At 42.0% G+C, this 17,444-nt stretch overlaps 1 protein-coding gene across 1 annotated transcript in view; it reads left to right on the top strand.

Annotated features, from left to right (window-relative positions):
• Window positions 1-17,444, top strand: part of C8A (complement C8 alpha chain) — a 63,810-nt gene that overhangs the window by 31,518 nt on the left and 14,848 nt on the right. The window contains exon 7 of the mRNA XM_032416692.1: window positions 883-1,123. Within this exon, the coding sequence (XP_032272583.1) occupies window positions 883-1,123 (241 nt within the window). The remainder of the gene's footprint in view (window positions 1-882; window positions 1,124-17,444) is intronic.

Here is a 17,444-nt window from a genome sequence, read left to right as displayed (position 1 = left end):
TCCTCTTTTTTTTTTTTTTTTTTTTTTTAGAGAGGGAGAGCGCAAGAGAGCCTGAGCAAGGAAGGGGCAGAGGGAAAGAGAGAGAATCCTAAGTGGGCTCCATGTCCAGCATGGAGCCCGATGTGGGGCTCGATCTCACAACCTTGAGACCATGACCTGAGCCAAAACCAAGAGTTGGATGCTTAACAGACTAAGCCACCCAGGCACCCCAATCCCATTCCTCTTGAACCAATCCAAAATTATCCCAGTTTTGTCTCTTTTTTATTATCTCAGGAGCTTGCTTTTCTTTATTCCTTAATAGTACAAGATTACCACTAGAACGTAAGCTCCATGATGGCAGGGGCCTATCTCATTCAAGATTACGTCCTCTGCTCCTGGCATAATGCAAGTGACTACAGGCTCTTACAGATACTTGTTCAGTAAGTTACATCAATAGGTAAGGTCGGCACTTCATGTCATCAAAAATATTCTTAAGCATAATTGTGAGTGGATACCGAATACTTGTGCAGGAGGTTGCACCATGTAGTGTTGTAATTAGAGCAGAGTAATTAGTGGAGGTGACAATGGACTGGGGGCAGAACAGAGTGAGCAACACCATGAAGCACATTGCAGGAACCAACCCAGATGAGAGTGGAGGAGAAGAGGACCTGAACAGGGGCAGTGGGAACAGAGAGGCAGGCATGAGAGAGGCAGCCAGGCACACACTGGTGTTTCATATATGCCTGTAAAATAGAATAATACTAACGTATTTATGCTCATGTGTTTACATGTAAATATATATTTCCCACAGCTACTAAATGCTACCTTTCGCATTATGTCATGTAGTAACATGTGCACTCTGTTTCTTCTCGTCCCTTATTCCATGGTGGTGGTTGCTGGCAGAAATATAAATTCCTGAGAATTTTCACAAAGGTGCAGACTGCTCATTTTAAGATGAGGAGGGACAATATTGTGCTGGATGAAGGCATGCTGCAAACATTAATGGAGCTCCCAGAGCAGTACAATTACGGCATGTATGCCAAGTTCATCAATGACTATGGCACTCATTACATAACGTCTGGATCAATGGGTGGCGTTTATGAATATATCCTGGTGCTTGACGGAGAAAAAATGGAATCACTTGGTAAGTAGGACAGAAGCTTTACATACACAGTGGCCAATGCATAAGCCAGGATGTGGTTTGCAGTTTTCTGAGCACTGACTATGAGCCATGTGTGATCTCATGGGGGACAACCGTGTAAGGTAACATACCTAATACTTGTGTAGGAGGTTGCATAGGGCAGTGCTGTAATTAGAGCAGGGAGACATGTGGAGGTGATAATGGACTGGGGGTGGGACAGGGGGAGGAGCACCAAGAAGTATGTTGTAGTAAGCACTGCAGTTCAGAGTATTATTATTTACAGGGAACTGAGGTCCAGAAGGGTGAAATGACGTGCTAGGAAGCATCACAAACAGGATTTAAACTCAGGCTTGTCTGGCTGCCCCAAACTATGTTTTCTATTACACTATAGTTACCTCTTTGATAATAAACAATATTTGGGATTTTGTTATTTAAAATGTTAAAACTTATAAATATAGATTCTTAGTTAATGGAACTGCCATATAATCAGTCCATGATGCTAGAAACCTGGAGTCATCCAAGATTCCTCCTCCTTTACTCTGTAGATCTCAAAGAACCTTCAGTTCTGGCTCTGGAACAGCCCTCAGTCCACCCCTCTCCCCCACCTTCACTCCCACAGTGGTAGGCTGGGTTCCCACCTGTCACTTATCACTGCATTGGCTCCAAAATCTAGGGGAAGGCTCACCTCTGCAATCCATTCTCAACAACTGCTCCCAGAATGATCTTTCTGCTTTACTGATACAGTGATATCACTTCTTTGTCTAAAATCCTGAATGGTTAAACTCCTTAGCATGGCATCAAGAGCCTTCATGGTCTCACTCAGAATGGTTAGAACAGTGATTCTCGAAGTGTGGATTTTAACTGCAGCATCAGCATCACCTGGGAACCTGTTAGAAATGTAAATTCTCAGGATCCCATCCCAAACCTACTAAATCAGAAACTGGTAAGAGGACCCAGTGGTCTGTGTTTTGATCAGCCCTCCAGGTGATTCTGATGCTCACTACAGTTTGAGAATGACTGACCTAGTCAATGAGTGAGTAGAAGGCGGAGAAATCTATCCATACTTCAAAGCTAAATTAAAATTCCCAGTTTCAAGAAGTTTCCCTGACTGCACCAGCCCATGCTGTCCGTTTCTTTCCTTCAGCACATTCATGTAAATTCCACACTCTTTAATCCTCAAAAGATGATTTTCCAAATTGTAATATTTTTCTCATCTAGATAGCAAGATCTGAGAGCAAGAATTATGTCCGACACTTCTTTATCTCTTTAGCACTCAGCACAGCATTAAGGAAGTAGTGAATGTATAAAACAAGACATGGAGTTTGAAAGGGGGCAATAATTTAGATTCCTGATTAGGGTCATTCATTAATTCATCCATCTATCCATGTATTCATTCTTTTATAATTCAAATATCTCTTGACTCTCTATTATGTATTTGTGCTAGAGATACAATGGTGAGCAAATCTAAATGTGGTCTCCACCCTCCTGCAGCAGAGTACTTCCTTCCTAATAGCAGGTCTTAAAATCAATGTATGGATCACAAACAACATCTTAACAACAACAACAAAGGAGAGACTAGAGAATATCATAGAGGATTACAGGTAGTGAATATAAGTTATTGCTTCAAGAAATTTTTTCCAGTTATACACGTATGGAGTCATGATATAAAACAAACAGTTTATGATAGGTCAATATAAAAAAGGAGTTTGAAAAACTTAATTAAAGTGGGTTTTAAAAGAATCATTCAAAAATGTAAGGAAGGAAACATGGTTATTAACATTTGTTGAGGACCTACTAGGTTCCAGGTGCTGTTGCATACATTCTCATTTTGTTTTCTTGACAACACTTGGAGGTTGGTATTATCCCAGTTTTAGCCCATAAATGCTGAGGCTCCTCAGGGAGGTTAATTACTTTGCCCAGAGCTGCAGGAAGCTGGCGTCAGAGCCCTGGACCTATGGTCTTTCCACCATGTGGTCCTGGGTAGAGCCTTTCATTTGGGCTCTGTCTTTGATGTTGGATTACTAATTAATTGTCTGGGGTGTCTCATGGCCCCTCCTCTTTAAAATCTGTGAGGCAGAAATGGGCTTCCAATGTGGTTAATATTCAAAAGGAGCCCACCAACAAATTGTCCCAGGGATAATTACCTCAGCTCTGTTTATAGAAAACCATATGTCGATAATAGCACAATTTGCTATTTGTGAAGAGCTGATTTTCTATAAATCCGGAAAGTTAGTGTTGCTTTTCTATAAATATGGAAATGTGCTAATCATCACCTCATCTGCTGGAGACCGCTAATAAATCAGAATTCCATTTACATATTAACCTACAAAGAACAAAAATATCTACCTTCTTTCCCTTTCACAAATAGAATCATGCATACCCTTCTCTCCATATTTGATATTTGTCTAGTTTCTTCTTTGTCTCTGTCATCCTCCATCTCTCTCTTTGTCTTTGGGTGCCTTTCTTTCTCTCTCTCTCTTTCCTCTTTGTTACGGTCTTTTTCTGTGTATCTTTGATCCATATCAAATAATAATATTTATATTCTATAAAATGCTTGTTCCTAAGAAACACCCCGTGTGGTGTACGTTCATGTCCTCAAAGAGACGAGCTTGGTATAGAACGATTTAAGTGAACACACTCGCTGGTTTGCTCTGGAGGAATCTTTTGTCCTTGGGTTTGCCTCAGATCCTCTCTGGGTTCACCCCAGAGGATGCACAAGGCTGTTTTCTTCTCATGTATCCTTTAGATAAAATGCTTCTCCCTCAAAGTCAGCATGAAACCACACAACAAAAATAAAAGGATGTCTTACAGTTTTCAGTGTAAGGTCTTATAAAAGTCTCTGAAATGGTAGGACATTGATGAAAGAAATTGAAGAAGATACAAATAAATGGAAAGATATTCTGTGCTCACGGATTGGAAGAATACTGTTAAAATGTCCATACTACCTACAGATACAATGCAATCCCTATCAAAATTCCAACGACATATTTTTCAGAGAACTAGAACAAATGATTCTAAAAATTGTGCAGAACCACAGAAGACCTCGAATAGTCAAAACATTCTTGAGAAAGAACAACAAAGCTGGAGACATCACACTCCCTGGTTTCAAACTATATTACAAAGCTATAGTAATCAAAACAGTATGGTATTGGCATAAAAACAGATACACTGATCAATGGAACAGAATAGAAAGCCCAGAAATAAACCCACACATATATGGACAATTAATTTACAGCAGAAGAGGCAAGAATAACCAATGGAGAAAGAAAATTCTCTTTAATAAACACTGTTGGGAAAACCGGACCACTGTTTTATACTATATACAAAAATCAACTCAAATGGTTTAAAGACTTGAATGTAAGACCTGAACCATAAGACTCCTAGAAGAAAACATAGGCAGGAAGCAATTGGTCTTGGCAATTTTTTTGGATCTGCCTCCAAAGGCAAGGGAAACAAATACAAAAATAAACAAATGGGATTCGGCCCAACTATAAAGCTTCAGCTCAATGAAGAAATCATCGACAAAATGAAAAGGTAACCTACTAAATGGGAGAAAATATTTGCAAATGATATATCTGATAAGGGGTTCATACCCAAAGTATATAAAAAACTGATACCACTTAAGAACAAGAAAATAAAAAATCCAATTAAAAAGTGGGCAGAAAATCTGAAGACATTTTTCTAGAGAAGATGTAGAGATGACCAATAGGCACATGAAAAGATGCTTGACATCACTAATTATTAGGGAAATGCAAATCAAACCCACAATGAGATATCACCTTACAGCTGTCAGAATGGCTATTATCAAAAAGACATAAGGGTGCCTCTATCTTTTTTAGTTAGTATTTTCATTTTCTTTGTATAGATACTGAGTTGTGGAATTGCTGGATCATGTGGTATAACTCTATTTTTTGAGGAACCTCCATACTGTTTTTGCCTATTTGCCTTTTTTTTGGTGAGAACATTTAAGTTTTATTCTTTTAGCAAGTTTCAATGATATGATACAGTGTTATCAACTACAATCCCCATGTTATACATCAGAACTTATTCATCTTATAACTAAAATTTGTACCCTTTCAAAAACTTCTCCCTATTTCTCCCACCCTCAGCTCTGGTAATCACTTTTCTGCTCTCAGTTTCTATGATGTTGATTTTTTTTTTTTTTTTTTTGGCTCCACCATGCAGTATTTGTCTATGTCTGCCTTCTTTCTTTCTTTTTTTAAAAGATTTTATTTATTTGATAGAGATAGCGAGAGCAGGAACACAAGCAAGGGGAGTGGGAGAGGGAGAAGCAGGCTTCCTGCCGAGCAGGGAGCCCGATGCCGGGCTCGATCCCAGGACTCTGGGATCATGACCTGAGCTGAAGGCAGACGGTTAATGACTGAACCACCCAGGTGCCCCTGTCTGCCTTATTTCACTTATCATAATGTCTTCCAGGTTCATCTATGTTGTCACAAATGACAGGATCTCCTTCTTTTTAAAGGCTGGGTAATATTCCATTGGATATCTGTACCACATTTTCTTTATCCATTCATCTGTTGACTTACATTGTTTCCATATTTTGGCTAATCTGAATAATGCTGCTGTGAACATGGGAGTATAGATATATTTTCTAGATAATGATTTCATTTCCTTTGCATGTATTCACAAAAGTCGGATTGCTGGATATATAGGTAGTTCTATTTTTAATTTCTTGCGGCACCTCCATTCTGTTTTCTGTGGTGGCTGTACGAGTTTACATTCCCACCAACAGCACACGGGGTTCCCTTTATTCCACACCCTCACCTGCATTTGTGATCACTTATCTTTTGATAATAGATATCCTAACAGGTGTGAAGTGATATCTCACTGTGGTTTTGATTTGCATTTCCCTGATGATGAGTGATGTTGAGCATCTTTTCATGCCTTTGGCTGTTTTATGTATCTTCTTACTTAATCTTCCAAAGATCTCTACAAGAGGAGAGGTTTCCTTACTTCTACAGATGAAGGAAATGAGGCTGTAAACCTCTATCATTAGTAAATGAAAAATACATGAGTTATTTTGAGTCATAGTCCAGGCTTCTTTCCCTTTTATCCCAGCTGCCTTTGTCCAGACTCACAATCTGGGAATAATTCTGACTTCCTCCCTCTCTCCTCATATGTCTCATTACGTCCTCAGTACCTACCCTCCGGGCCTTCCGCTCCAGTCCCTTGACTGTTGCTCACCAGGTTATGCTGTGTTTTCTCTGCCAGTTCCCTCCACCCATGTTGACATGTAAAATGAGAAAAGTATCAGAAGTTAGTGGATATTCCATAAATATCTTTGGGACAAAGATGGTAGTGGTCTGCTCTGGACTCCTGTTTTGTGGTTAATGGAGATAGGTTCTAACACATCTGTTTCAGCTTCTGTGCCCTTTGTCTTTCAAAACATAACAGGAAATAGAGTGTCCCATCAGCATCTAAGAATCTAGGTAAATCTGATTGATACCTTTATCAGGGATGCTATAATGGAAACCGTGCATGGAATAGAAAGTAAACGAATGGTCCTCAAGACTCTAAAGGTTCATGATTATATGGATTTTGGCCATTTGAAAGAACTCTGCAAAGACCTTGCGGAAAGTGACATCTACTGATGCTTTAGCAGCACCGTCTGGCCCCATGAAAGCCAGCAGGCAGTGTGGTAGTAAAAATATCTTTTCCAACAGAGATATCTTTGCTTTTCATGTAGGCACTGCCATCTGAAAGCTAATACTTTATGTCTCTGAATCTCAGTTTTCCCATCACTAATATATGGGCAATAAACTACTTTTTTTTTTTAATTTTATTTTATTATGTTAATCACCATTACATCATTAGTTTTTGATGTAGTGTTCCATGATACATTGTTTGCGTGTAACAGTAAAACACCGTCCAAACAGTAGTTACTATTATAGATTCCAGTTGTAGGTGGGGTCAGTAGGCCATAAAGTCATGTGATCAAGGACTATAGAAGGAAAACATATGCTAGTGTCATGGTAACAAGGAACCTAAACTTGGGAGTCAGACACATGTGGGTGAGCATCTTGGTTCCACCAGTTAGTAGCTGCATGACCTTGATCAGGGTACTTAATTTCTCTAAACCTCAGCTTTTCAAGACCAAACAAAAAGGTTTGTTTGAGAATAATTCTAACCACATCTTCCATAGTAAGTGTTTAGATATTTTTCCCCCTTGAATGCAGGATAATAGTAGCGTAGCCCAGTGGTTGAACACATGGGTTCTGTCACTTACTAGCTGTGTGATCATGGGCAGGTTATTTAGTCATTTTAAGTCTCAATTTCTTCACCTGTTAAGCTGGAAGTACTAATGGCTTTTATCTCACAGAGTAAATGAGTGAGGAATGAGTGAACATATGCACAGAAAATATTTAGTACAGTGCTCAGCCTCTAACAAGCACCCAATAAATATCAATTGCTGGAAAAGGTTCTGAATCAGAACCTTTGCCTGGATTCAAATCTCATCTCCACCATTTATTAGGCAAGTGACCTTCAGGCAAATTAGTTATCCTCTTCATGCCTCAGTTTTCTGTTCTTCTAAATGAGACAATGATAGTAGCTACTTCATAGGATTCTTGTGAATATGAAATGAAACTATTTATGTGAGCAAGTGGCCCAGCGCCTGGCATATAGTAAGAGTTAGAAAACGTTACCTGTAGTTGCTGTACTATGGTGGTTCTTTTATTACCACATGTTTTATTTTATTCCCAGGTTTTCAGTAATCAACTCTGTAATGTTAACTGCCCTCTCATCTGTAAAGTGAGGATAACAAGATAACCTGCCTCATAGGGCACTGCAATTGGTCAGCTCTGAAACAGACTTCAAATAGAAAGGAAATCATTATCATTGTGTCCAGCCTACAGTGGCCAATGCTTTTGCTGTAGACTTGGAGCCTCAGCAATCATGCCTTCTCCTCCACCTGCCCATTTTTTTTTTGATCAAGGTCATTCATTTCTGTCCCTGGAACTTCATCCAGTTTTGGAGGGACTGCTTCTCCCATTCATCAAGGTCACTTTGAATTCTCACCACTATCTTTCAAAGTGTTAACAACTCTGCCCAAATCAGTGCCTGTGTTCCATCATTCCTCCCCTTGATGGATGCCAGATAACAGCGACCCTGGGAAAGACCCTTCTAGCGAGAGCACAGTACATTCTGCCTGTCATTGATCATCACCTTCCAGCTAGGGGCCCTGGACCAGCTGGTCTACCACCTAACTCAGAGAGTAGAAAAAGCCACAGAAACACAATTAAAACTCACTAAAGTTGATGTCAGTTATAATTCCACATGCTCTTCCTCCCTGCCCCTTCCCTTCCTTTACTTACTCATTCCTTCAGCTTTTCATTCAACAAACATTTATTAAGCACACAAACACAGTAAGCACTGCCTAGATACCAACATGGTTCCTCTCATCGAGGATGCACAGAAGGTAACAGGGTTTCTCTTTGTCATAATCATCTAATTATAGTCAGGAATGATTTATTGTGTGGACAACCAAATTGGTAACCACCTAAAATGAATTAATTTTTAAACTTCACTGTACTTAGAGCTAACTGAAATATTTGGTTTTAATAAAACATATTTACATATAATAACTCCTAATATTGGTAAAGTACAACATATGCACATCTAATATTCCGGATAGTCTTCATAATACCTTATGAGGAGGTGTATTAGTATTTTCCCTAATTTTTTTTAAAGATTTTATTTATTTATTTGAGAGAGAGAATGAGAGAGAGAGAGAGCGCGCACAAGAGGGGGGAGTGGGAGAGGGAGAAGCAGACTCCCTGCTGAGCAGGTAGCCCGATGCAGGACTCGATCCCAGTACTCCAGGATCACGACCTGAGCCAAAGGCAGTCGCTTAACCAACTGAACCACCCAGGCGCCCAGTATTTTCCCCAATTTTATAGAGAGAAAGCTGAGGTCCAAAGAGCTTAAGTAAATCACTCAACAGGATTCAGTCAGTATTGAATCAACATCTTCTGGTGTAGAGTTTGTATATTGTCCAAGTATTTATCCCCACAACATTTTCTCACACATTCTATCATTCATTCTGATACCATATATCAGAGGCTTAGGCTCTAGCAGAGGTGGCAAGACAGTCAACATTTACTGAGCATTTTGTATGTGGCAGAGTTAAACACTTTAAACGTACTATCTCATTTAATCCTCAAGAAAGACCTGGGAAGAAGATACTATAATCCCCAATTTACAAATTAAGAACTGAAGCTCAGTGATGTTAAATAACTTGCCCAAGGTCATGGTGCTATTAACTAGTAGAGCCAGGGGTCAAACCCTGGAAACTGATATTAACCGACATGCTATAATGTCTCAGGGATGGTTTTCCTAGGATTTTTCAAACTGCAGGTCATAGCCCACTAGTAGATTGTAAAAGAAAGTTAGTGGGTCATGATCAGCATTTAACAAAACAAAATAGAATAAAATAAGATGGAAAATATCAGAGTGCATCAAAGTATGATGAAGTATTGAAACTTATTTTATCTGGATGTGTGTGGGCTGGATCATGGAGTAAAGTGTATTGCTTAGTTTTCAGGGTAGTAAAAAAAGCATTAAAAATACCATCTAATGTGTTCCACTGACTATAGATACATATCTCATTACTTTAAATAAAGGAAAAATCATCAGTAGCCATAAGGAAGGCATTAGGAGGTATATTAGTTGGAGTTCTAACTAACTGGTTTCAGAGAACCAATAGGATATAGAGATTTATTTTAAGGAATTGGCTCACATAATTATGGAGTCTGACAAGTCCCCAGATCTGCAATTGGCAAGCTGGAGACCCGGGAGCCGATGGTTTAGTTCCAGTGCAAAGGTTGGCAGGCTTGAGACCCAGGAGGAGCTGATGTTTCAGTATGAGTCAAAGGCAGGAAAAAAGCTGAAGTCCCAGCTTGAAGGCAGTCAGACAGCAAGAGTCCTTTCTTACTCAGCAGAGGGTCAGGCTTTTTGTTCTATTTGGGATGTCTACTGATTGGGTTAGGCCCACCCACATTAGGGAGAACAATCTGCTTTACTCAGTATACTGATTTTAAATGTTGATCTCATCCAAAAATACCTTCCCAGAAACACCCAGGATAATGTTCGACTCAATATCTGGACACAACCATGGCACAGTCAAATCAACCCATAAAATTAACCATCACGGGAAGGCAGACAAGGTAGAAAGCTAGAGGGAGATGTGAGTAATCACTGCCAAAGACAGGCTTGGAAAGTCTCACCTAATGAAAAGTTTATCTAAATTGCAATGAAAGATGGGAGTTCTAACTGAGCTCTGTGGCAGGCAGCTCTGAGTGCTTCCATGAATATCATCTCACTCAAGCCTCTCAGTAATGCTTTGAGCCGTCTTATGACTGTTCCCATTTTACAAACCAGGAAAACCAGGCACTGAAAGGTAGAATGCCATGTTCAAGGTGAAACCACTGGCTAGGAGCAGAGTGAGGTTTAACATGAGGACTTCTAATTCCCAGCTCCATGCTTCTTGGGGTCCACCTGATATTTTATTTCATTTACCTTTTTATTTTTTTTTTTTTTTTAAATTTTTAAAAAAAAAAAAAAAAAAAACATTAAACAGCTTGCGATAGCTTTGAAAGTGGTTAAGTCAGGTTTGAAAAATGACTAAGGGAGGATGACACTCAATACTCTTTCCTAAATGCAATTTGGGATCAGTTTGACCTGCTGATCAGGAACTGTAACTGGCAGAATTGTGAAGGGTTACACTGCCCAGCTTGTGGTTGTCTGTTCTGAAGCTTAGGTACAGTCACAGGGCCGGGAACAAGCACGGTGTGCTGGCACTCACGGGACCCAAAGAGGTGAGCCTTAGAGCCTTGATGGCCAGAAAAAGGGTCTAAGCCAGGAATGGCAGCTGACTTCAATAGCAAATGCTAGCAGGATTATGACACAGGACAGGTGCTTTGCCCGACAGTGCTATGATCAATTAGTGATGTCTGTCAGAGGCAGTGGAATGGGGGAATGAGGGAATGTGAGCTGTGCATTTTTTATTCCTTTAAGAGAATGAGACAAAGGCAGCCCAGATGATTAAACTGTGTACGGGGAGTCACTGGGTTAGGATGAATGTGTAATTTAAGTCCCTCAAATTCTCATTTTCCCCATCACATTTATATATTATTGCTGTTGCTTGCTTATAATTCCCTTTCACGAAGGTGTGGAGTAGAAAACAACATTTTTCCTTGTTACCCAAAATAGGAAGTAGGAGACAATCTCTGAGGAGAACCCTTCTCCTAATCTAATCTCCAGCCATCCCTCCATCCATCCACCACCCCTCCGTTCATCCTTTCAACCACTCATCCAGTCAATGAGGGACAAAGAGATGAAACATAGAGCTCCATGCCCTGGAGAAATGTGCAGTTAGTTGGGGACTAAGAATAATATAATGTGAAAATGTTCAAATAGAAATAAATACAGTAGAAGCACAAGGGAGGGAGCAACCCACACTTTCTGCCCCTCCCCTTTTCTAGACTCCAAAGATATTCAAACCTGAACTTCCAAAAATTAGGAGTAGGAGCTTGCCTAACAGAGAAGGGAGCTAGGGTTTTCTGGGTGGAAGGAGTCTCATGAGTATGGCTGAAGCAGCAAATGGGTGAGGGTGAGTGGTAGGAGACAAGTGTCCAGGTTCACCCAAAGGCTACGCTCTGTTGTGGAGGGCTTGCTCCCAAGGCCAGTGCATTAATGAGGGCAATCTTGTGGCTGAGTTATGGCAGGAAGAGTGATAACATCAGTAACCTGGAAATGGAGTCAGTGTTGGCGTCCAGGGAGCCATAGGGAGGGTGACAATTTACAGCACGGCAGGTTGCTGGAGCCAAGCGAAGGTGACCATTGAGAACAGGAGGGTTCCTGCCCATGGATAAGATGGCCAGCATTCAAGGGAGCATGCTCTGGCCCTGCTCATCCCTCTAGCCCCATTACTCAGCATTGGGCTGTGCTGTGCTATGCTTTTGTGGTCCCTCAACTTAATCATACCCCCTTTCTCCCTGAGGCTTTATAAGAAGGAATGTGCTGTTTCTTCCACCCGGATTTCTGCTCCCCTCCCCATACCCTTTCTTCTTCACCTGGCTAGTGCTTATCACATCCTTGGTCTCTGCTTAGATAGGACCCTTCCAGGCAGCTTTTCTCTCTCTATAGTTTTGGGTTGGGAGCCTTCTTAGGTACTTCAGTGCACCCGGGATTTAGCTAGATACATCACACTTTGCAGCTGCCTGTTTCCATCATGCATCTTATTAATGATGTGTTCCCAGAGTCTTGCGCATAGGCTGAGGCTGGTCCACAGCAGAGGCTCAGTGTCTTCCTAGCAAGAGAGGCTCAGAATCCAAGTCCATCTATGCTGGGCCTTCTCTGGAGCTTTCCTACACTCTGCAGAGTCGGGGTAGATTCCTAAAGAGTCTGGGCTGGATTGAACAGTGCAGAGGGTAAGGTGGGCAGGAATCTGATTGTGAAGGGTCTTATATTTATGGCTAAGCAGTCTGGCTTGGCCCAAAGGGTCTTTTGCTGTGCCTGCTAACCAACCAGTCACCCTGAACAGACAGGCACTAGACTCTAACAGGCTCCAGGCTTTATCCCCAGTTACCATGACAACCAGGCTTCACAGTGATGGATGGTATTGATTGACTGACAGACTCCTGGTGTCTTGGCTTTGTCCCCATCCCCCCTAAGTCATTTGCATACACATGGAACTGAGATACTCTCAGCACCATTCTCCTGATCTTGCCCTGATTTTGAATTTCCACTTCTGTCACTGAAACAGCCCCAGCCTTAAAGGAGAAAAAGTGTGATGATGTCAAAATTACCCCCAGAGCCACCCTTAGCCTCTCTTCCATAGGTGACATAATGTGGCATGGAGGAGATAGGCTTTGGACACAGACCTTGGTACAATTCCGATTCTATTTACTTATTGTATAATTTTGGACAAGTCACTTAAACTACTTAAGCCTCTGTTTACTCGTCTCAAAAATGAGAATAGTTGTACCTGTTGTGGAGAGATGTGTGAATATGAATGAGATAACACATGGGAAAGCTGTACCTAGCACATAGCAGATACTTATCAAATGCGGATGTTTTCTTGATCTTCACTTATTCATGGCCCACTGCAGAAATGTGGATTAAGAAAGTCTATTTTATGGGGCACCTGGGTGGCTCAGTCAGTTAAGCATCTGTCTTCGGCTCAGGTCATGATCTTGGGTCCTGGGATCGAGCCCCGCATCGGGCTCTCGCCTCAGTGGGGATCCTGCTTCTCCCTCTCCCCCTGCCTCTCCCCCTGTTTGTGTGCTTTCTCTCTGTGTGTCAAATAAATAAATAAAACCTTTTTTAAAAATCTGTTTTGACAAACTCCTCGGCCTCCATCATTCCCTGATTTTCCAGGCTCAGCGTCAGGGACCACTAGCCCAGTCAACGTATGCCGTAGCATTCATGGTAGTAGTAATAACAGCAATACTTGACCATTATTGCTGGTTCTGAGCCAGGCACCGTCCCAAGCATTGTACACACTACAACTTAACTCACTTAACCCCCACAGACAACCCCATGAGTAGACACCATGAAAGCCGCTACCTTATAGATGAGAATACTGTAGCATACAGAGGTTAGATAATGTGCCCAGATAGGAAGTGTGTAGAGGCGAATTTTAGCTCAGGCAGTCTCCATTCCAGAAAGACTGAGAATCTCTGCTATACTGACTCTTGTCATGGCCACATCAGCCCCCTCAGCCATGCTGCCTCTCGTATATACGTGTATGACCAAAAGCATCTAGAAGGGCCAGAGTCCCTGAAGATACCTGTTATCAGTCAGCAGGGAGACCTGAGACTGCAGTCCCAACATTGCCCATTGGGAGCATGGATTCCTTTCTCTGAGCTGCTTTGTAGAATGAGGCGATCATGGAACCCGGGGCTTGGGAAGGCCACTGTTCCTTGTGCCGCACGAGGAGCATTTCTTTGCACAGTTAACACTGATGTGATGCAATGAAGCATGCACTGTCTTTGGATATAACACACCGTACGTCGGACACTGACTCTTGGGTCTGTTACGGAATTTGGGGTAAGCAACTTAACAATAATAGCTAAGATTTGTTGAATACTTAATTGTGTCAAACATTGTTTTTAGGGATCCATGCGTGGAAACTATCACTCACATTTTACAAATGGGGAAAATAAGGCCCAAAGAGGTTCAGGTAACTTTACCCAACATTACTAGTGAATGTAAAACCCTGACTCCAGAGTTCACATTCTTAACCACCACAATTACTGCTTTTTCTAACCACTGAGCCTACACAATGGATAAATCCTCCTGGCTCCCTAAGATTGTTGTGAGCCTCCAATGAGATAATGCAGATGAAAGTGCTTTATAAAATATTATCTCCTAATCAAGTGTGAGATATTATGAAGATGTGATTTGTATCATCAGCCAAAAGGAGTTCTGTGACTACCAAAACATTTTAGAGCATTGTCTAGATTGGTTGGAATCAGCCCATCCCTGAGCACTCCTGGGGGCTCGTCACATGCCAGGCTCTGTGCCAAGACCTGTAAACTCAAGAGACAATTTTATAAGTTTGCAGGATAATTGGAGGAACAGATCAAGAAACTGACAATTGCTAGGGTATGCTAAATACTATGCTGGAGGGGAGCATAGGGATACCGTGGGGGACACACAAGGATTCCGTGGGGACACAGACTTGGGCCCTTGGGAGAGAAGAAAGGCTTTCTACAACTGAGTGGGAGAGGAAACAGCATATGAAAGGCACAGAGGTACTTATACTGTTATTCGTAGGCGGTTGGGAGAAGCATGTTTCAATGGATAAACAGCAGCACAGAGCGGGCGGCTAAAGGTAGCCTACACTTCCCAGCTGAACAATCATCCTTTCCAATGTTATGGCATGAAACAGACTATATGAGTCTTTCCCTTTCCTTCTGAAGCTGTCTTTGGGGGCAACCAATGTTAGCAAAGCAACATAGCAGATAGACCACAGCAACCTGAATGGCATTTGTTTGTTGCAAAGAGATAAATAATGTATTCCACCTGCTGTATTCCACCTGATGCTTTTCATCTGAGGAGTGACAGACTGGCTGCGTTCTGGCACCTCGGAAGTCAAGCTGCCTGGTTCTGCCTCCGAGCCACACTGATGCAGCCTCTCATAAGAGCTCTCACACTTGTCCCACCGCCAAGACCAGGTGGGAAAGGAGCAGCCGACGTGGTGGCCAGAGACATGTCCTCTGGGCTCCTGGCAGGCACCCCAACAGCTCTTCTCGGGTTCAGACTAGAGTGGGAAGGATCCCAGGGCCTCCCAGTACTCCCTCCACTGATTGGAATCTCCCTCTTTTCTACTCTTGAGTTTAGGTCAGGTTGGCCTTTCTTGCTGCTAGGGACGCAAGGCCTCCACATGGTCTCCCTCTGCTTCCGATGTCCCCCCTTTGTCTGGCTAATCCTTACTCATCCTTTCAGACTTGCCTCTGATATCCTTCATTCGACCTCCAAGGAAGACTCCCCTGACTCTGCTGGCCTTTCACACCTCTCCTTGCACAGGGCAGTATTCATTCCTTTCTGTTTCTTCACACTTGCCAGTGAGCTCACGGAGAGCAAATGCTCTTCAGTCCTTATTTCCCAGATACCTGGCTCACACTCAGACATCATTAAGTACTTATCACACTTGTTTCAAGTGTTCTCCAGGTGTTCTGGTGCGTTCTTAAAGTTTCAGAATCGTGGCTTTAGAAGAAACCTTAAAAGACCACGGGTCAACTCTTCAAACCCTTCCACTGTGCCCTGTACAGGCAAATAGTCAGCCTCTGCTTGATACCCTCCCAGTATGGGGAGCTCACTGCCTTTATGAAACAACTCAGATCTCTTTGGCCTGTGACCATTATGATGATTTATCTTATGTTGAGCTTTAATCTGTCTTCCTGTAGCTTCTGCCCTTTGAGTCCTAGTTCTTGCCCTTGCAACCACACTAGTAGCCTAACTCCTCTTCCTCAAGACAACCCTCTGGAGAGCTGAATCTAGCTCAGCTGATCTCTCTTAGACAGAGATCTTTCCTCTCCTGTTCAGGTGAACATCCCCCATGCCCTCAAAAATTCCCAAAGGATATGGTTTTGAATTTCTTCACCCTCATGCTACTCTTCTCCAATCATTGCCTACTTGCTTTTTTTTCACTCATGAGGGGTGCCTGGGTGGCACAGTTGGTTAAGCATCCAAGTCTTGGTTTCAACTCAGGTTGTGATCTCAGGGTGCTAGGATCAAGCCCCCTTAGGCTCTGTGCTCGGTGGGGCATCTGCGTGAGATTCTCTCCCTCTGCCTCTGTCCCCTTCCCCTGCTTGCGGGCGCACTCTGTCTCTCTCAAATAAATCTTTAAAAAAAAAAAAAAGAACACTTAACATGACATCTACTCTTTTCACAAATTTTTAAGTGTACAATACAGTCTTCTTAACTATACAGACAATGTTGGACAGATCTCTAGAACTTACATAATTGAGACATTATGCCCATTGATTAGCAACTCTTCATTTCTCCTCTTCCAACTCCTGCCAACCACCATTCTATAATCTGATAGTTGGACTATCTTATATACCTCATATAACTGGAATCATGCATGTTTGCCCTTCCGTGATTATTTCTTTTAGCATAATGTCCTCAACATTCACCTATGTTGTTGCATATGGCAGGATTTCCTTCTTTTTTAAGGCTACAAAATGTTTAAAGTCCTCTTTTCTTATTTCTTTTTAAAAATGTGGACTCCAGAACTTTGTATCAGATTCTGGGTTTCTCTAAACTACACACACACACACACACACACACACACAGATTATCCCCTCCTTTACTTTATTGATTATAATTTTCCCCTGGTTTTTCACCTGGCTTCATTGTCTTCCTGAGCTGGAAGTTATCCAAAACTCCACAGCCTTTTCTCTTGCTTTCTAAGCTGTGCCCATTCCCTATTGTGCTCGTGCATGGTATTTTCTCACCAGGGAAGGAGGTTACAGCTTTCCCAACTGAGCCTGATTTTGCCATGCTTGGTCTGTCTATCCTTCCAAAACATCTGAGGGCTTTTTGAATCCTGATTCTTTATCTGAATGATCCTTGGCTTTTCCTAGTTACTTCTTATGGGTGGATATGATGAGCCTGGCTGCTAGGGCCATATCCAAGGCATTGACAAAGGCATTGACCGAGATAGGGCAGAGGCCAGTGCTCTGGGACAGGCCACCAGAGTTCTCTGTAGAACCACGCTACTCAGTATCTGGTCCCAGATGCACTGACAAGGAATCATCTGGGTAATCTATTTAAATACAGACTGCTGATGACT

This window comes from Phoca vitulina, unplaced genomic scaffold, assembly GCF_004348235.1.
Source record: "Phoca vitulina isolate PV1807 unplaced genomic scaffold, GSC_HSeal_1.0 scaffold2, whole genome shotgun sequence".
Taxonomy (NCBI): Eukaryota; Metazoa; Chordata; class Mammalia; order Carnivora; family Phocidae; genus Phoca; species Phoca vitulina.
The sequence above is the reverse complement of the archived record's forward strand: the minus strand, read 5'-3'. Positions and strand labels throughout refer to the sequence as shown.